Source organism: Notolabrus celidotus, chromosome 6 (assembly GCF_009762535.1).
Source record: "Notolabrus celidotus isolate fNotCel1 chromosome 6, fNotCel1.pri, whole genome shotgun sequence".
Taxonomy (NCBI): domain Eukaryota; kingdom Metazoa; phylum Chordata; class Actinopteri; order Labriformes; family Labridae; genus Notolabrus; species Notolabrus celidotus.
In genome coordinates, this window is record NC_048277.1 from 8943857 (window position 1) to 8965893 (window position 22037).

At 42.2% G+C, this 22037-nt stretch overlaps 1 protein-coding gene across 1 annotated transcript in view; it reads right to left on the minus strand.

The window, feature by feature from the left end:
* The window catches only part of LOC117813819 (neural-cadherin-like), a 99003-nt gene that overhangs the window by 6506 nt on the left and 70460 nt on the right, over positions 1–22037 (minus strand). Inside the window, exons 26-31 of the mRNA XM_034684858.1 lie at positions 18511–18634; positions 13345–13528; positions 12908–13074; positions 8460–8724; positions 7676–7859; positions 4861–5111 (exon numbers count right to left, since the gene is read on the minus strand). Of these exons, the coding sequence (XP_034540749.1) occupies positions 4861–5111; positions 7676–7859; positions 8460–8724; positions 12908–13074; positions 13345–13528; positions 18511–18634 (1175 nt within the window). The remainder of the gene's footprint in view (positions 1–4860; positions 5112–7675; positions 7860–8459; positions 8725–12907; positions 13075–13344; positions 13529–18510; positions 18635–22037) is intronic.

The window sequence follows — 22037 nt, forward strand, 5'->3', positions numbered from 1 at the left end:
ACAGACGTGCTGCTTTTGAAATCCCTGAGCTTAATTAAAATTCAATGCCATAAAAAAAACATTTGAGTTAAAAAGGCTTTAAAATATATCCTTGAATATTTGTGTGAGGTCATCCCTGGTTAATGTCTGTTTCACTCAAAATATATAAATAAATAAAAAGTACACACTGATTGAGTTCTGCGGTAAAATTGCACACCCTGTGTTTAGAGGTTATAGTCCTCCATGAAGCTGGCCTTCACCCCATGCTGTATGCTCCACTGTCCTGTCCATTCATTCATACGCACAGATTTTAAGAGTGTACAGCAGGTCAAGTTACATTTTTATCAATTACTCATCAGCAAGCTCAGGTCTTACCTTTAAAACAAAGTATAATCTAGAAATGGATTATCTGTTTCCACTTGGCTGTATACTGTTCTATAGACTATACTATATTTACTGCTTCATCAAATTCTCAGATGACATACTATTATCCTGTCTTTACTTTACCAAGTCCTAGAAAGTATTATCGGGTACAGCATGAGGGCACCAAACCCCCAATAATCCGGAGACATTTCTTTTTAATTCTTGCAAGAATCTGGTTTAAATGGGGAGCATATACAGAGATTTATTGATGCTTGTTATCAGGATAAAAAGGAGCAGAAATCCCCTCGTGTGTCCAGATCACAGACTGTATAAATAATGGACGTAGTATCCGTGACGTGTATGGCATTCAGACATATCAGGAACAACTTAACACCATAATCTGATGGTTTCAAAGTGGTCCCATTACAGAGATCAGATGTGCTCACAGATATGACATTTACAATGCTGTGGTCGGACATTATCCTGTATTACAGGATTACATCATATATTAGTCTTCAGAGATTCAGAGGTATTTTGTGCGGTGGTATGGCAACTTTAATGCTTAGTTCAGGAGAAAAGAACAACCAGCCGATGTCAGATGTGCAAATAAAATCAGAAAAGATCCCTCACACGTGTTATCCTCTGAATATGACCTATCACCTTCAGGCAGACATTATAAAGATGTAAAAGTAAGAGCAACCGATTTAAGCCGTCTTTCTTTCTGACCTCAATCACTACTGAACAGACACCCAGCTAAACCTGACCATGATGATCCACAGCATAATGCACGGTACTTTACCCTCACTCATTCATGTCATGTCAGCCTTTAGTCCTTTATACTGTTGTATTGGCTTTTACATTACAGTGCATACTTAAGGAACTTATTTATCTCTAATATTTTATGTGTACTTGATTGTTTTTACTGTTGCTTTCTTGAGAGCTGTTTTTTTTACTTACTGTTACACAATGCTGCACAAACTGGTGTATTTGTTGCTCTAACGCTGAAGGCAAATTTTTCCTCATGGGGACTTTAAAGTTAATCTAATATAATCTAATTTTGCAAAGATTTTTTTTCCATCCTTTTACAACAAAAGCACTTCTGTATGTGCCGACGCCACATGACCTTGCTGGCCTTACATCTTTAAACATCTCTCTCAGAGCAGGTGTGCTGCTTTTTACATCTCTGAAATACAATATATTTTATTGCAATTAAAAAATAGATTAGAAAATAAGGCTCTGTTCATCTAAGAAATATATTTTGGAAAGGTCACCTGGGTATTCAAAAACACACACTATATTCTTTTACAAAAGTTAGGACTTAAAGATTCAGCAGCTGAGCTCCCTGCAGCCTCTACAAAGAGACAACATAACCCTCGTCTTTTACGCACTGATTTTAAGATTCTGCTCCTCACCTACAGTACAAAGCAGTCGATGGTCGGGAGCTGGTATACATTTCTGAACTTATGACCCTGTGCATGTCAGAGAGCAGCTTTAGATCATCCAAAAAGTTGAAGTCTTCAAAGGGAAACTTTTTATAGCAAAGGCCCTCAAACTCTCTCATCCCAGGCCTTCCAATCCTGCATTCACGCTCAAAAATGTTACAATGACTTCCTCTTTCAGTGGCTCTCTCTCTCTCTCTTTTGTGATGTCTTGTGATGTGCTGAGCTAATCTGTTTTTTCTTGTTGCCTTATTTATTGCAGTTTAAATAATTTAAAGTCCTTCCCTTTGCCCACAAAGCACCAGAAGTGAATGAATAACTTTGCTCTTACAGTTTTCTTAATATAATTGAGGCATCAAAAAGTAAGCTTGTTGGTTAAACATACAGTATATCTTATTTATCTCCTCTCTGTGCCACAGTTATGATTTATTACTGTGTCAGGTGGGAACATCCATCATTTATAAAGTGCCACTGGCCATTCTGTCAGGCCTGACTCACCTGAGGTCTCATGTCACAGCATGCAGTCAGGACCAGACTCTGCATGCTGTATTATAACTGTGAGTGTGATGTGACTTTTTAAAAAAGCTCAACAAATTGCAGAACCACAGCCTCACACAGATGTAACACCAAGATTAAGTAAAAGGCGAATAAACTGAGAGTAATTGGAATTATCAGCTACAGCACTTTAACAGTGTTTTGCAAAGAACTCTGACCTTACTGGATTTAAACTGAATTATAGCTCCGGGCATGCCACAATTTTTCCAAACATTCATTAGTATTCATTCTACTACCTTTTTACCCTCAGTCCCAAACTCCTTATTAGAGCCAGTCTTTTCATTGAGGCCAGATTATTTAATTTGTTACGCTCTCTAGTACTAAATGGTCACATTACAAAGGGACTGTGATCAAAGGTAGCTAATTAGAAGATTTTCAAGTGTTACACGCTGAATTATGGATACTGCTTTGTCTAATTATAGCCTTTAGAGAACCACTGGGTCAACTAAAAATTGCATTGTAAGCAAGATTCAAACAGAGCTTTAGTCTTCAATAATGGGATTTATAATCAGAGCAAGAAGCAAACTCCAGTTTTGAAAATGAAGCCAGTGAAAACGTGCAAAATGCTGCAGTTCCTCAAGTGTTCACTTGAAGCAGTCTCCCAGAGTGAACCACTCACATTAAAGCCCATTGTCCATTTTAACAGCAGAATTAAGCCACTAAGCATGGCAAGTTTGACTGACAGGTGGATGCATTGTGACTGTCTGCTAGGCTGCAAGGCTGCAAGGCTGCAAGGCTGTGTGCTCAGCATCATCTCTTAGTATGTATTTACAAACGTAATTGTTCATGAAAAAGTGTCTGAATGCTAATGTTAGCTGTGCTCGGATGTTAGCTAACGGGATGTCAATTATGTTTTAACTTAAATGAGGGCCGACTTCTCCCTGGATTTTAACTATCCATTGTTAGCTGCTTTTCAATCTTAGAGCTGTGAAATGACCTCAATTTGTTAAATTATTGATGGTAGTACGACCTACGACCGTGAACACAGCAGTAAGATATAATAATCTTTGAGCTTCTTACCCTGAGCGTGATGTCACAAGAAGGTAACTGCTGTGGGAATATGGTCCATTGAAGCCAATGTCTAAGTATAAAAACCTGATTATTTTAAGAGTTATGCAAACATCTGCACGATTAAGAGGAGTTGTCGGTGGGCATGTCGTAGGGGTTGACCATCATCAGCCTTCATGACATCTCTTTAAACCACTGGGTGACTTCACAGAGACTTCCATGTTTTAGACTGTCCATGAAGCCGTCCATGTGCTGAACGTAGGTCATGATTAAAAAGTGTTGTGTAAAGGTTTCAATTTACCAACAACCTGAAGTAAACCAACCTTTTCAGATGAGGGACGCTCGTAGTTAAGACACTTTGGGCTGCTTGGGTATTTTAATTGCAAGAGGATGTGAAAAGCAAGCTGGAGTATTATTCTCCAGCTGGAAAGCCTTCACATTTTTCAATCCCCAATGGACAAAGTAGTTCTGCCAAATGCAAAGTTTTTTTTAGAGTAATTGGCACAAAGATGCTGTTGTGAATGATTAATATGTTTTTGTCCAATAACTTGTTTGTTCTTTTTAAACTGCATCTCCAATTTCAGCATCATCTCCGACCACAGGAACCCTGCTGCATAAATGTCTGGGTAATATCACTTTGAGAGAGTACCTCACAGCTCTTTCCCTTTAATCGACACACTCCTGATCAAAAGTTTAACCCCCAATTATTCAGAGTGAATCTGTGAAACGGTCTTTTAGTCTGACTTTAAGCCCCGGGCTGGATGAACCAGAAAAAGTGCAGGACGATTAAAATCTGTGTTCACCTGAGAGGTTATTCTTGATGTAGCTGAACCCTGATCACAGATCTGAACAGTGCACGAGAGACTAAAGTGCACAGCACAGAGACATTCATGGTGAATTGGGAAAAATGTACACAGAAATGCAGAAGCAAAGACACTGAGCGAGTGAAATGAGTGGATGGTGGGATATAAAATAAGTTGGAGAGATAAAAAGAAAGGCTGAGCGTGAAATTGACTTCAGGGCGAAACGCAGAAAGAGACGGGGGACACAGAGGTGATGAGGAATAAAGAAACACACATAAAGAAAGTCCTAAACCTGTCCTCAGAGGACTCCAGAACCCTGTGAATCACAAATGAAGACATTCAATTCTTCCTTTTCTGCTTCTCTGATATCAGCAACCTCCCATGGAGAAATCACTTCCTGGTACAACTCAGGAGATCAATACGGCTACTAGATGTGTGTGTGTGTGTGTGTGTGTGTGTGTGTGTGTGTGTGTGTGTGTGTGTGTGGATTTCAGAGCCAAGCAGGGTGGAGAACAGATAAAACAGTGAAAGAAGCAAGCATAATGCAGGAATTAAAGCATGAAAATTAGAACAAATGAAAGTAAAAATACAACAGGATGAAAACAAACATGTAAAGATAAGAAAGAAACAAACAACACAACCGTTACAAATGATGGGAGACGATGGCAGTGCTTGTCACCACAGGTAGAAGAGGACGTATTCCACATAGCTACCTAGAAAGGCCATGACACAGATGCTGATGGCGAACATGGAGCTGAGACTCAGGCTGTTGCCGTCCTCGTTGTGGAACAGGGCGAGTGTCACTTCGCAGTGGCGACCCCGGTATCCCTCGCTGCAGAGGCACGTGTAGCGGGACGGAGAGTGAGCCACACAGGAGCCGTGGCGGCAAGGCCGGCTGGCGCATAGTGTGTAGACACACACTTTGCCCACGGAGCTCTCTTTGGTCAGGTGGCCTGCAGGGCACCTGTGCACAGACGAGACAGTGGAGACAGTGTGGTGTAAAGCAAAGCCAAGAGACACTCAGGAAGCTGTCAGATAAAAGAAACACTGAATTCTACAGACGTATGAAAGCTGAGCTGACAGCGTAAAACTAAATCCCTCAGGAGTTACACCTCTTATTCCTGATTCAAAGATATGCTCTTTGAACGTTACACAGTGGCAGCTGTACTTTGACCAGGAAAAAAAGAGGGATGAAAAACAAGAAAGTGAGATTGGCTCTGCGGTAGTACTCCCACAGTATATTTGTACAAAATATCCCCTGAATATCATTCACCCCTGCCCCCTGCCTCTCTCGGAGCTTTGTATCCTCAGGCTGTGCTGCAATCACAGACTGTGGATATTCAGCCGCAGTGAGAAGTCTCACACTGGTTCAGCGTCTTGAAATCACAGCCAGGAGTGGTCCTGCAGAGTTTAAAAGAGCAGATGACTCTCTGACAGTAACTGCTGGTAGACACTGTTTTCTCAGATTGACACAATATTACATGCACACTGAGTAACGGGACTGGAGGAAGCCGAGCTGCCATCTGCTGGACGCTTTGAATCCAAGTGTGCAGGAGCTTTGAGCAGACTACAGTGCGTCATAATCATAATCTATCTGAAATGAAAGGTGTTAGTTTTTTATGAACAAGTGGGTTTGTCTGTCTTCACTGCTTGTGCATGTGAATTAAAGAATCTGAATAACTGGCTTTATTAGTTACATTTTAAGCCATTAGAAAGAGTTGATGGGTCAAATAAAGTTTCTAAAACAATGAATCCTGTAAGGTTATCAAACGTTTGATACTTTTTAACACCAGCTGCTTTAAAATGATATAATAATAATCTACATTGTCTATGCAAAAAAAACACACATCTACATTCACATTTTCAACCCATAGCTACATAATGTGAAGGATAGAGAGAGACAGCAGTGATGGTCGATGGAGATAAGGATGAAGTAAAGAGAGAGAGAGCTGTGAGGAAAATAAAGAAAAAAGGGAAATCAAACTTTATCTTCTGATTGTTTTGCAGAAGTTTTACTCGAAACAAATGAACACTTTCACACCTCTGCACAAGTGTGCAGGAAGAGGCCGGGTTTTGTCTGCTGCTGCATGGGGCTTCTTCCTGCCTGTTTAGAGTCTCTCTGGTCTGCCCTCTATCACAGCCTGTGTATCACTAGCTGTTCTCATTCGCAGGTTAGCAAAAACTGATACTTTGCTAGGTACCTCTAGTGTCTCCCAAAGATGCAAGTGTTATGTTTATGTCTGTTGCTGACGGATTGAGAGCAGAGAAGAGATCAGTATCGACATGAGGACTGCTGGCTCGAAACCACGGTTCAAAAGCAGACGCCCATTAAATGACCAAAATAAGAAAATTAGGATTTCAAGCAGAGAGCAGACTCTGCTGATACTCACACCTCCTCTGAGTTATGAATGATCAACATTGGTCTGTGTTCACTGACTTTCTCTCAAACATTACAAAATGAACCAGTATTGGAGTTCATTTTTGTTTTTGTCAAACAGGAACTTGTGCAGATTCATTTTTATTGTATCAAAGTTCAGATTTCTGGTATCATGACAACACACTTCCACCTGTGAATACACATTTGATATGTGGAGTCCATCCTGAATAATGTGCAGAGTCAACCAAATGAACTTAAAAAAGAGCAAAGTCATGATGGTGGAACTTCAAGTACTAGTCCAGCAGGATCTGTCACAACCTGGCAACCCAAACACTGTTCTTGTTAATGTTTTACAACTGAGCTAAAAACAAGAACATCAGAACAAGCTGTATTTAAGACTGGGGTACCAGACTCCTCGGTCACAGCTTGTGAAAAACTTTTAAAGGTTATCTTGTTAGAGGATCACACCAAACTTTCTTTACAAAAGCAGAAAGATCACTGATGCTCTGATATCATCTTCAGTTGCTTTCAAACACTGAGACACTGAAAATCACAAACCAATAACTTCACTATTGTTCATCTCAACCCTCGGCAAAGTGTTGTGAACTGACCTCACACCTATTTTTAACTGTTTTTGGTTAATGCTTAAGTCCAGTGTGTCATAAATTAATTCATGTGTGCATTAAAACAGTGAACAGTTAATGCATGTTACTCTGACACCCTCTCACCCCTCCAGATCAACAACAGTTCATTCAGTCGGGTCAATAAATGATGTTATGGTAGCTTGGTGACTTTTCTGTGTGTTTTCATAATTGTGGCACACTCCTCTTTTGAACAGTGCATACGTAATTGAGCCACAGAGGGTGATTTTTTGAGTCATGCACTGCTTTAAAAAACTTGAACACCTAAGCCCCCACTGACCTCCCTCTGCAGCAGGTACTCAGATCGTGCATCCACTGCAGAAAAATCTTTAACAAACTGTGCAAGTATGTCGGTCCTCACACTGTTTCTTCATGCAATTTGCAAGTTGAGTGCTAGTGTGGCTGATATTATCATAAGCAAGGCTGCTGTATGCCATCCTCGTTTCCTAATGTGCGTGTGCAGATATGCAGTGAACATGCCGGGTTATATGCTCTGTATATTTACAGCACCTGCACTCATGATGTCTCCAGAGGTCCACGCAGACCAGCGGAGTAGAGCACTGATGTTTCCTGCAGGCGTCTGAAGAGCAGCCGGCAGAGACGCCCTGCACCGCCACCACCTGAACACCCTCGGAGGGCTGCTCCTGATCCAGGGAGATGGAGCGGCCATTAAACCTCAAATCTCGCAAACAGCCTGATGGAGAGGCAGGAAAAAAAAAAGAAAAAGGGATGAGGAGGGAAAAAAACAGAGTTTACGGTGTCAAAAAGACACATTAAGACACCAGTCCTAAGGCTAAATCTTTTATGGACTCACATTTACACCAAGGCAGGGTGTAAGCTCTAATACACAGACACACATGCATCAACAAACAGACTGCCCGACACACCTGCGGAGTAACACACGCACACACACACGCTCTCATGCATGCAAACAGCCAAACAGCCTGGGGCTAAGCTGTCAGCATGGACTTCTTTTTTTGCAGGATATTTTCTCAGCTGGTTAGTTTGCTCTCTCTGTGGGAAGCATGAGCCCTAACACATCATTTAAACACAGATCAGTGCCACTGACTCGCTGTCTCTCATCTCCCTAACTAAGGGATCCAAACACCTTTGGGCAGGCTGTGAAAAGTATAAGCATCAGGAAATGGTAATGAAAAATACTAAATCATTCATACTTCTGTCAGTTTTATTGGGCATACACATTCAAGGTGGAGACTTTTCCTATGAGCAACACTGAATCTCACTCATATATCCTCATTCTCATTAATTCCAAAAACATTGTACGGTCACACACCCAGGAAGCTCCGGTTGTGCCCTGACGGGAAAGAGTTTCCGAGCATCACAGCCGAGGGGTCGATGATGATCTCCTGACTCTGCCCGAGTGAGGCTGTGACCTCCCGTCGCCCCCCGCCTCCATCCAGGCGCAGAGTGTACTCTCTGCCAAACCGGTCCAGCTCCACCTCGTGCCACTCTCCATCAGTGAGGCGTTGGTGGGTCAGGGTCAGGTTGTAGTCTCCGTCTCCGAGGTTATACAAAACAGTCAGCAGACCCTGGATCACCTTTGAAACACAGCAGAGCCTGGGTGATTTTCTGGCACTCAAACAGACAAGAGGACACGATAAACATAAATAATTAAGATGTTACATTTTTTTAGACAGTTTTAAGGTTTCAAACTCTGCTGCTGGGTCACATAAGAATGACTTGTACATGGATAACAACATTTCTCTGGTCTGTTTTGTCATCAGCTGCAGTAATGCTTCTTGAATTAGTGTGGATTTCAAGGCTTACAATGGCTGAGTGAATACGACTGTAAAATGGGGTGACACAAATTCTAAAGCGGCAGACCTGGACTGCTGCCATATTGTGCAGCATTGATGGGCATAAACAGATCTTGTGAATAACAACATCATAAGAAGTAGGCCAGCTCCCGAGGCGGGGAAAAGCCAGCAAAGGTTGGGCAAAACAAGAATTGTGAGATTTAACTACCCAGAAAAGACTCTCTGTGGCGAACCTGCCAGAAAAAAATGGCATGAAAATTTCAGTGGTAAAAATTAATTCAGCAATTTTGCAGCTATGATACTTTGCAGAGCTGGCGTACACATCAGTGCATGGCAGCGCCGGAGCCATCCCAAAGGGAAGGTATACAAGAAACAACAATTATCCTCAGCAGTTAAGGATGAGTGAACACAATGGACTCAACCAATGAGGGGCTCCCATAACTGCAGCTTGTTCATGTCCGAGGCTTAATTGGAAACAGTGGGGCAAGATAATTCACATTCAGCCTCGGCCTGCATTAACTATTGCTCCCTCAGCATGGAGCTCTCCAATGAGTCTCCCCCCGCTGGACACTCACATGAGGTAAAAGCTGACTGTGCTCTCCCCTCCATCCCATCCTGCCCTCAAGTCCACAACAAAGATGAGCAAAGGACAAAGGACTCAATCAACAGTCAGGAAAAAATCTGATTACTGACACTTTCTGCTGCGCCTGCAGAGACTGGAGCAATCAGCACGGAGCACAAAAGTTCAAGTTAGGTTCTGAGGTCTGAGTTTTAAGGGACTTTTCAAGTATAATATAAGAAAGAGCCGCTATGACTGCAGAGGTTTACTGTTTTTATGGATTGCTGATCTCTGATAAAGTAATAGTCGGTGCCACTCACTCCTAAAACTCTTTCATAGAGTGCATTAGATCCTGTAAATGTTTTCTTTGCAGAGATGCTGTATTCCTTGGAGAGCTGGATGCTGTTTGTACCCAGCTAGCCTCTGGTAACCTCTGTGTGAAAGTGTGGTTATTTATTCAGTGTGCACTCTATCCCATATCTACCCTTAAGAAAGAAAGGGGAGAGAGGCAGCCCTTTAAATTAGGACTTGTCGGCAAACACTACAGGCTTGTGCTCAAGTGTTTCTAAGAGCTTTGAGACAGCCAGGCAGAAAATGCTTCAGTGTGCTGCCGCAGACAGACATCAGTTGTTTCGTACAGCTCAGCGAGAGGCTGTGCAGCACACATGGAGTAAAGGCTACAGTGCTGTCCTTTTTCCTGTCACTGCGGGGCTGCAGCCGGGGGAGGAGACAACATTGTTTTTCTCATGTAGTGTAAAGAACCAAAGAAGATGAGGAAATGCTTCTTCAAACAATGCTGTCTCACAAATAACAAGCACAGACACAAAGAGAGGATGTGTTCAAAGACAGACCGCCAGTGTGAAATTCACCAAACACAGACAGGTTCACTGCACACACCTGACCTGTGTGTTAGCCAAAAGTGACAGTTCTAACAGAGCCATTTACTTCCAGGTGCTGTTCACACCCGGCCTGTCAGTCAGTGAGACGAAAGGCTTTGACAGGCAACAACGGCTTCATATCCACTCAGCCAACGTGTCAGGCAGGAGAAGCACGCTATTATGGTGCTTTGGCTGAGCAGAGTCAACTTTCCTCCTGAAGAAATGCTCTGTGTGAGCACCACTCCAGCCCAGGTGTGGCAAAGCGAGCAGCCAGCATGCAGACCCGACTTTGAGCTCAGCACTTCAAGCAAGCTGTGTCAAAACCCTCAAGTGTAGAGGAGGGGGGCTGACCTTCACCAGAGAACATTCGGCCCTCAAATTATGGCTCACACATCTGATTTTTGTCGTATGAATTGTGTTGGAAACATTAACCAAAGACAGAAATAACCTTGAATAGCTGAGGCCTAATTTTTTAAATAGCAGCCTCTCATAGCAGCATTCAGCAGACTTATTGTAAGACCTTATTGAGAACATACATATGTCAATCATCAGCCCCCTCAGTATCCGCCCATATGTCTCCAACCCTGATATTACTCACTCTCAGGCTGACAGGCTCCTGCAGCAGTCATTGTACGGGCCCTAATTATCATTTTAAGTCCCACAAACAAGACAACCAGAGCAATGAAGGTGCAGGAGGGGGGGCAGTGGTGCAGCGGATCACAGTTTAACCTTGATCTGCACGAATCGACTCCCAGAGGTGTGGAAGGATGAAAAATGTAGCATTGCTGTGTAGAATAAATTTACTGCTGTTTACTTAAGGTTGAGGTAGTGTGTGTGTGGCAGTACGGAGATGTGCAGCACACATGTGAAGACAGTTAACAAGTTGTGCAAAAAACTTTCACACAGGCAAGGGTCATAAAGTTCTTATCTCTGGCTTCTATATATCAACTGTTATCCTCTCAGTGTCAGCATGCCTGCATTTATACTGAAAGTACCAGCTGCTGGTTGCATGTGACAACAATCAGGACCTGATTTATAAAAGCATTGTATGGATTTTCCCCCCAACCGTTGCAAACGTCTAACGCACAAAGGGTTAAACGCTCCACATGCTCCACTGCTTAGCAGATAGCATCTCTATGCGCTGGTGTTCTTTGCATACATTAGGAGGAGCCATTATGCAATAATTTGGATTTGGATTAATATACCCCCTTTTTATGCAAAAGAGCCAGAGTGAAAAAAATCCCCTAATTCACAAATAGCAGAGTTGACACGTCGAGCACAGCTAGAGTCTGCTGAGGACTGGTGGGAACTGTGCTGGAGTTCTTACGTTCACACTCTGGATGATCAAAAAATAACATGTCTGTACATAAAGTCTGTTAATATTACTTGGACATTACTGTTATTATAATAACCAGGGGTTAAGTCTGTCTGGAGCTGTCTGAGGCTCAGCCCCCGCACATGCAAGCTGTGCAATTACTCATAATGGAGTGAAATAGGTCTCACATCTGTTATTAATTGACTCCACTGGTGAGGACTTTCCCTCTCCATTCAGCTCATTATATATATGGGTTAATTTAACACCGTCAGGATGAGAGCACACAGTGCAGCTCTGCCCAGCACAGCACAGTAGAGCACAGAGACGCTGACAGCTCATCTCAGTCACAGTCAGACTGCACAGAGCTGCAGAACTTTGTGGGTGTTTCTGGGCTTGAGCATCAGTAATGCAGACTGCATTGATGACCTATAGAAAAAGCAGATAGTGGGGTCCATTCTCTGTGAATTTAGTATTTCAATTTTGGCATTGTAATCCAGCTGCCTGTTGTAGTCTGTAAACTTTTACACAAATACCGTCACACAGCGCTGTGTTCTGTACAGAGACTGAGGAAGCAGTCCCTCAATGCACGCTCCCTGTTTGTTGTTTTCTTCTGACTCACACAGCACTCACTACAGGAGCAGATAGCGCACAAACACACACACACACACACACACACACACACACACACACACACACACACACACACACACACACACACACACACAAACACACACACACACACACACACACATACAGACTTCTACTAAATTAATGGTGTGCATGTGTTCAAAATTGTCACATCACATACAAGAAAAAACTTGTTTTTGTGGATAACATCAGACTCATTGTTCACAGAAGGATTTTTTTTTCCTGTTTGTGATGTTGGTGTTCTTAGTCAGGGGGATTAAATACAAACTATGCAGCTTTTAATGTCACACACTGATGTACTCAGATGTTTTAAAAGCACCTTCTGAATAAAAATGAGTTCATGTGTATCAGACTGCTTGTACTAATCACTGGAGTTGTATCAACATGTATTTGGTGAAGAAAATGAAGGATGTGATATGTTATTGAGCTGCATGGGGATTTTGAAGTGTTGTACCTTAATTCACTTGTGGAGTCATGGCTGAGTAAGGGGCAGCAAACTTACACCATAGATATCTTTATTTTATATAATTCATTACTACAGGGGAGTGTCCAGCTGTGACTTACCTCCAAACGCAGGTATTCATTCTGCTCCTGAGATAATAGACTGAAGATGACTCCAGAGGCGGCACGTGTCCGAACCCCAACCTGCAGCCTTGTCTGTCGCGCAGGCAACGACCACGAGAGCTGGAACTGAATGTGGCTGCGGCCGTCGAAGGAGAGCTCTGGAGCCGCTTGTCAATCAAAAACACACAAGGCTTGTTTAATTAATTCAGCTGTCATGTGGGAAATACTCGAGGATATCACAGTGAGGACGTGCTGTTCTGCTGAAGCACTCCATGTGAGGAGAGGTTATCTCTCTGCAGCAGCAAAGTGACATTTATGAACATAAAATTTCTCTCATTTCCCAGCTGGATTGTATGCTTTGTGAGGCTTAAAATGTGTGACTCCACAGAGGTCTCACTGTACTTCTTGGTCAGTTTTAAGTGATTAAAATGACTCACCTTTATCACACTGTAGCCCTGTAAACCCCGGGTCGCACAGGCAGCCCACAGAGCCCCACTCCCCATGACAGCGCCCCCTCTTGCCACAGGAGGGGAGTGTCTCTGCGTTGGTGCAGTGGTCATCAAAAGGAAAGCAGCCAGGCACAGTGTTGGCAGATTCAGCTGGAGAACCAAGGTCATAGAGCTGAAAGAAGAAGAAAAGAGAAATATACAGAGAAAACTTAGCAGAGGGAGGGAAATGAGAGAGAGCCTCTCTCCCTGCAGAAATAATCGATGAGTGAAAGGAAATGTGATGGTAGAAAATTGTACCTCGTTATTAAATGAAATATGCTTCAGAAATAAAAAAATGACTGCTTGTTTAATAATAAGTTGCATCTCGATTCTTTCTCCTCTAAGGTGTTTTTAAATTCTGAATGATCAGTATTTGTATAAAGAGCAGATATTAAAGCGTCACAGCAGCAGAATAAGAAACGCAACAAAAAACCAAAACGCTACATTATCACAATTTATGAACACAACAGACCTGCTGTACACTCAACATATATAACTTAAGGAGCTCTGTTCAGATGCCGTGAAAAGATGATAAAGTTGTAATGAAGCAATAAACACATGCACCACATAAATGCAATCAGGTGGTTGTAGTCCTGCGTCTGCAGCACAGGGTGTGTTCGCTGCATGGAAATGAGCTTGTTGCTCTTTTTGCAACAAAACAACTTTGTGGGGAGCTCCTGGTGTGAAGGAAATACTGCTGAGATGTGAGTTATGTTGATTTTTAAAGCATTGCTATTAAACCTATCTGTTCACAGTGCTGGAAGAACTCAGGTACTGGAACTAAGAAGAGTTCAGAGAGCTTGTACTCTGAGTATTATCCCTTGTTTAAACTCTGCAACATCTCAGAGGACACTTTTGTACATTTTGTCCTCCAGACTAGAGGAGAGACAAAGTATGCATACGGAAATATATTGAAGTCCTGACTGGCTGATACATTTATTGTTCTGATGGCTTTCTAGACTTTAAATGAAAGTAATATGGCGATATTGAAGCAGATTTCCCCGCCAGTTTGACACACCGTGTCACTCCTTTTTGACTCCACACAGAGAAGCTGATGACATGAATGAAGGTAACGTGAACGGAAGTTAAGTGGCCAAAAAACAGAAGTTGACGGCGGCATAAAGACAGAAAAAGACGACAGTGGTGGAAAGACACTAAGAGATGTGCTGGCCTTTCAAAACCAAAAAGATGAAAGAGCCAGAAAGCTCTTTTTGCTGAGACAAGAGGAAAGGTGGAGGATTTATTCCAGAGAGAATTTCCTCAGCTGCGATGGGTAGACTTCACAAAACACTCATCCATACCTTCATAACCTCCAGGCTGGAGTATTGCAACTGCTTCCTCTATGGCCTTCCCTCCCCGACCTCCAAAAAAACTACATGTTCAGAATCAGCGGCTCGGTTGCTTACCCAGTCCCACTCCAAACCACAACACACCTATCCTCAGCACCTTCACTAACTCTAGACAAAAGACCCCACTTCAACATCACTCCCCAACGCACCACCTCAGATCTTCAGATGCCAACCTTCTGACCCCCATCCCCCAAACCAAGCACCACACCTGGGGGACAGAGCCTTTGCCACTGCTGCCTCGACCATATGGAACTCCCTCCCTCCAATTATCCTCAACCCAGACTCACTCCATTCATTTTAAGCCCACCTTTTCATACAGCCTACAGTATCTGACTCCCACCGTTTCTCCTGTCAAACTCATAAATGTTGCATTAGTACTTCTGTATTTTATATTTTTGCTAAAGCTCTTTGGGTATTTGAAACACCTCCATATAAGTCCTTTCAATCTGTATGGTTATTATCGTGTATCACATCACATTATAATGTAAGTCACCTGGCCATTTCCTGCCCTTACTCCACATTATGTATTTAACTCACTACTACTTTATTTAAACCATTTTACACACTAAAAGAATCTCTGAATAAAAATACAAGCCCTGCAGTAAAAAAGTTTTCCCTTCAATCAGCATCTCAACATGCACGGCAACAATTCTTTTCCAGTGTCAGATGAATTTCAACACAGGAAACACCTCAATCCACTTTATATGGTTGAGATTTAGTGATCTGACAAGCCATGGAACAAGACGAGCTGCTTGAATCTTACTGTCAGGAGTGTCATAAACAGCCGACAGCGATGTGAAGACTGGAGGAGAGCACGGCAAGAAGGCAGGTTGTCCGCTCTTCTTTAATGTTAATATTTTTACTGTTGTTTCAAAATGATGACTATCCAGCTGTGCTAAATACCCGATTCTGACTGGTCAAAACCAACAACAATGGTGATTAACGGTGACGCAAGGGATACACACGTCACATCAAATCAATCCACAGAAAGTAGTCCTGTCGTAGACGACCTGCTGCTGTAGACGTTCCAGCCTCCAGCGGCTACATCTACTACTATCTCATCACTATCATCTCTCTCTCTCTCTTTTCATCTCCTCTATCCCTCTTTCCAACCCCAACTCGGACTCAGCAGATGTGTATCTAACATAAGTTTGGTTCTGCTTGAGGTTTCTGCCTGTTAAAGGAAGTTTGTCCATGTCACTGTAACTTGCTAAATGCTGCAAAGTGCTCTGCTCATGGTGGATTAAGATGAGATCAGACTGAGTACTGTCTGTAAGAGGGGACCGGATCTTATCCTGTCTTGATGTTGGGTCTTTGTTAACAATAGAACATAGAGTACGATCTAGACCCGCTCTCTGTTTGTAAAGAGTCTTGAGATAAGTTTGGTGTGATTTGGCGCTATATACATAAAGATTGATTGATTGATTGATTGATTCCCCCTCTGTCTGTTGACACTGAGGTAAAAACGTTAGTGCGGTCTCAGGCTGGTCTTGATAGTGGGGAAATAATGCAAGTTAGTGGGCACAGATGTGAGAGCAGCCTGAGGAGCTACTGGACCCCAACCATAGAGAAAAGTGGAGCAACATCCTGTCCTGCAATCCAGACAATGGCAGCAGAGCTGGAGAGAACATCAGGAGTCAGGATAAATATTGTTTGCATTTAAACAAAAATGCTCACCTTTATAAAACTCAAACGTATAAAGAGCAGAACCAGAGAAAAACATCTCTCCGCAGAGGTCTGTGTGTTCTTCTTCTCATGTCTGGGTTTATTTACAGTAAATATAGCTCTCTGGTGCTTCATTTGCTCAGTTGACCTGCTGCTGTGACACCACAGTTTCTTGGGTTGGGATCAATAAAGTACATCTATCACTTATGGCCTCTCATAGATAGAGTATACCAATTTGCTGTATAGAAAGAAGTCATACTAACCCAATATGGTAGCAAGCAATAACACAGAGACTGAAGCCATTCTTCTGCTTTATGAGTACTTTTGCTTTAAAAACTGGAGTTCATTTGCATTTTTACTTGGAGATATTTTCATGAGTGGATTCCTCATTTTGTTTTTCTGGTGCAGAAACAAGAGCCTCTATTCAGAACACCAATTCACTGTAACAATTTTACTTCAGTCTTATGGCAGTAATGTGCCAAGAAATAGAGCTTAGTGCCGACTAAACGCAGCGAGGACTGATGGCAAGTTACCAAGGATGTACACAATGCAGGTTTCATATTGCTGGATAAATTGGTTTATACATATTTTATAAGGAAAGAAGTGCCCTCAACAGGTTTGTGTTTAATCCGTGGAAACAAGCAATAAGGTCAGAAAGTTTGGACTCCCACAGAAATTATGTTTATAAGATTTATTTAAAAGCATCTTTTAAAGGCCTGAACAAAATCGTCTTTTTTGTGGGGAGTTACTGCAAATACAGTCCTGCACACTTTCCAAAATTGAGTCATGCCACAGTTTCTAAGCTCAGGTAGCATACGTTTGTATTCTTGATTTATTTTTTTCTCGTTCTTTTACTTCCATTTCATTCTACCTCAAGCCTTTGGGCAGAGTATTGCTGCACAACATGGACACATTGACGAACAAGTATGTAGTGCTCATGTCTGTGTTGGCCACTGCTGTGTAGGGTCAACGCAGAAGTATAAACCAGGCTTAGGTCACAATCAAAGGCGGAGTTTGTGGATATTGAGGGGTTTACTGAACTCAGACCTCAGTGGTGTCAGAATCTTAGAGAGAAGTTTCTCTGCTATAAGGAAGATCAGAAACTGCCTGAGATCGACAGGACACAGGCCACGGTGAGACTGTCACCTCAGGCCCTGCAGCACATTCTATATTTTACTCTTGGTTTAGCGATGTGGTCTGGCAGATCCGATCACAGTTACTGTAGAGTGACATTTTTACAATCTGCTGAGAGTTGTTGGTAACCGCGCTGCAGTTCTTAAGGGATGTGCTCAAACTTTCCGGCACTAAGTACCGCAGTGTCACCTCTGCATGAATCTTAAATAATATCTGTGAAAACAGTCTGTGTATATTTTTTTGATGATTTTTAAGGTAATAATCTGGGGTTAAATCAGTCGGTGGCTGTCTGTGAGCAACCTGTATGTTGTCCTCCTCCACGTACAGGGCTATTTGACTCGAACGGAACGTGCTGCACATGTGTGAGTCGAGCTGTGATGTCACCGTTTTCACAGGATCTGTGTATTGCCAGTTTATATTCAACCAAAGGGGTGGCGTTTTCAAAAGATTCCTCTCACTCTCTCAAAAGTTTGCATTATTAGCTGCCAAAAATGCTGTTTATGTGTAAAGGAACGGCTTATTACTGTATTTTTATTAAATACGTTGTTTTTTGAGCAGGATTAACCTGCAGTGTTTAAGGACCTCTCTCCTCCACACCTGGATTATGCAATAAATGTGCAAAATACATTATTTTAAGTGTGTGAAATTAATAAAATACATTAGCTCAATAATCTAAATGCTTCTTCCATTACTGGTTTATAAATGTATAATTTAAAAGTGGGTACAGAGCCAACATGGATGATATGATTACACTAAGCAGAATCTGTTTCCGTTTATAGCCTTGAGGCCAGTTTTATATTCCTCCTGAAAAGGAGTTCTCCAGCACCTTAATGCACACAGGTACAAGAAAGAAGTATATTATATACTGATAATAATCAATCAAATCTATGAATCCCTTACAATGTTTATAAACATGCCTTCATAAAGCAGAGAGTACTCAGTGAACTATAGATGTTTGTGACGTTACCTTGCTGTCCACAAGCAGATTCCTGATACATCCGGTGAAATGTTTGTGCTGCAGCTGTGGGTATTCATACGACATGTTCTCATTAACGCCTCCAAGCTGCAGGACATGCGTGCCATTCAGATACCTGCAAACAAAAGCAATTTACAGAAAAAACAATGAGAGCAGAGAAAGGATAAAGACACATAGCTCTCAAGCTTAAAATTCAAAACACAACACTCAATATACGGAAACATAAATACAAGCACAAGAGAAAGAACGAACAGCGTATGAGTTGTCAAGGTTAAAATTCATGGTTTCATTCTTTTCCTGCAGGAGCTGTCCTCACTTTTAATGCTTTATGACAACAAATATGACATCTGATTCTCTGACTCTCATTGTGACTTTCCTTTTATTGCTAAAGAAAATGCATGACAGGTGAATAGCTTTTCCCTGAAACGATCGAAACACAAACAAGTCCAGCGCCACAGCTCTTTGAATTTTCAGTACATGCTGCACAAAGGTAATAAAACACATTTTTTAATTTCAGTCTGTTGCTCTGCACATTCCCTTGCTAATCGTATACAGTACCCAGCTAATAAGTTTCAACTCAAACACTGTGATCACAGTATGCTGTCAGAGGTTCTTAAAAATGAGAAGTTATTACAATTAATAGCAGCAGCAAAGCCCGACTGTACATTCTTAAACTTCACAAACTCACAGAATAATTAAACAACAAAGCAAACAGCACAGTGGCAGGCCGAGCCCACGATGGGGGAAAACAAACGCTGCTTTGGCAAAGCAGAACCAGCTGTGTACAAAATCATTGTTTAAAAAAAGAGCTGGCATTTTAAGGATAATATCTGAGGAGTTTACCGATACTGTTTCCCCTCTAGAGAGGACAGCTGGTTGCACGAATAATTGAACCCAGTCTCTATCTGCTCTGATTTCAATAAATGCTTCCACAAAACTTCCAAACAAACACCACTTAAGAGAACATGGACTGTAATCGTATGCAGACATCTCCCTTTGTTATGTTGATACACCTGCTCTAGGTGGGTTGTGAGTGTGCCAGCATGTAATAAACAGCATTAATCACCCATCATTAAATGATACATGTCTACAAGGGGAGTGCAGAGTCACCATACATCCACTCATTCTTATCATGACACTTCATGCCAGAATAAACTTCACACACATCATCGCAGTTAGCAAACCCCATCATCAAATATGTTCAGCTTCATTCTTCATGTTTAACTTTCAGCACCTTCACACTGCAGCCTCTGTGACTGCTAGCACTGCACTCTATATGGCATTGTTTACCCCTGAAGGGACATGGGGCATTTAGACACGGCCCCTATGGGGCATCCATCCATTGACATTTGAAAACAGTAAAGGAAAAATAACCTGAAGCAGTTAGCGACCAAAGAAAACCCCTGAAGGCTCTCTGCAGAATTTTTAAGACCTAATTGTTAACACCAAGAACCATTAGTAGACAGGTTCTTCAAAACCAACCTGCAGCAGGATTTATTTCATTTATTTACATATAATTTATTTAAATATGATGAACAGTGTTCCTCACTCACAGACGATACCGCCCAGGCTTACCATTTTCACATTTTTCTTTTTTGTCTGTATGAGATCAACGAAACAATGACATTACTCCCCTCACTCTGTGACCTTCTGTACATACACTATATTACCAAAGGTATTCGCTCACCCATCCAAATGATCAGAATCAGGTGTCCTAATCACTTGGCCTGGCCATAGGTGTATAAAATCAAGCACCTCGGCATGCAGACTGTTTTTACAAACATTTGTGAAAGAATGGGCCGCTCTCAGGAGCTCAGTGAATTCCAGCGTGGAACTGTCATAGGATGCCACCTGTGCGACAAATCCAGTCGTGAAATTTCCTCATTCCTAAATATTCCACAGTCAACTGTCAGCTTTATTATAAGAAAATGGAAGAGTTTGGGAACAACAGCAACTCAGCCACGAAGTGGTAGGCCATGTAAACTGACGGAGAGGGGTCAGCGGATGCTGGGGCGCATAGTGCAAAGAGGTCGCCGACTTTCTGCACAGTCAGTTGCTACAGAGCTCCAAACTTCATGTGGCCTTCAGATTAGCCTAAGTACAGTACGCAGAGAGCTTCATGGAATGGGTTTCCATGGCAGAGCAGCTGCATCCAAGCCATACATCACCAAGTGCCATGCAAAGCATTGGATGCAGTGGTGTAAAGCACACCGCCACTGGACCATAGAGCAGTGGAGACGCGTTACATGCGTACATTTCGGACTGCATTGTGCCAAGTGTGAAATTTAGTAGAGGAAGAATTATGGTGTGGGGTTGTTTTTCAGGAGCTGGGCTTGGTCCCTTAGTTCCAGTGAAAGGAACTTTGAATGCCTCAGGATACCAAACCATTTTGGACAATTCCATGCTCCCAACCTTGTGGGAACAGTTTGGAGCGGGCCCCTTCCTCTTCCAACATGACTGTGCACCAGTGCACACAGCAAGGTCCATAAAGACATGGATGACAGAGTCTGGTGTGGATGAACTTGACTGGCCTGCACAGAGTCCTGACCTGAACCCGATAGAACACCTTTGGGATGAATTAGAGCAGAGACTGAGAGCCAGGCCTTCTCGACCAACATCAGTGTGTGACCTCACCAATGCACTTTTGGAGAATGGTCAAAAATTCCTATAAACACACTCCTCAACCTTGTGGACAGCCTTCCCAGAAGAGTTGAAGCTATAATAGCTGCAAAAGGTGGACCGACATCATATTGAACCCTATGGGTTAGGAATGGGATGGCACTTAAGTTCATATGTGAGTCAAGGCAGGTGAGCGAATACTTTTGGTAATATAGTGTAGCATGTGGCGTCCAATGACTGCATATTAAAGGAACAGTTCAGAGTTTTTGAAGTGTGGTTGTATGAGGTATGTGTCAATAAGTGTATTACCCACAGGGGGAACCAGTCAGATCAGCCTCTTTGTTGAGAAACTGTCCAGCTAGGCTATAAACCGCTGCAGTAAGGGTCAGCTGTACCAAGTAATTAGCTAATTTAGGGAACTTCAACCCAAACACTAATGCTGGAGTAAGAGTACACTCTATTTGGACATTTTTCAGTACTTTACTTTGACATCAGAAAGCCTATTTATGCCACAGTAGGCAATTATCACCCATAGAGATTGGATGATAACTGCATATCTGATCAGTGTCACCCATATTTAAATCAGGAGACACTGATCAGGTATGCAATTATCATCCGATCTCTTTTCTTCCTTTGCTGTCAAAAGTCTTAGCAAAAGTTGTGACAGAACAACTGGTTGATCATTTACAGTCAAATCAACTTTATATTCCTGAGCAGTTTGGTTTTCAACATAACCACTCAACAGAAATAGACAATGTGATGTGTTCAATGGACAGGGGAAAATTGTGTTGGCTGTGTTCCTTGAGCTAAAGAAGGCCTTTGACACTGTCGACAACAACATCCTGTTATCTAAATTTAATTTCTCCAAGCAAGCTTTAAGCTGATTGGCTCCTTATCTA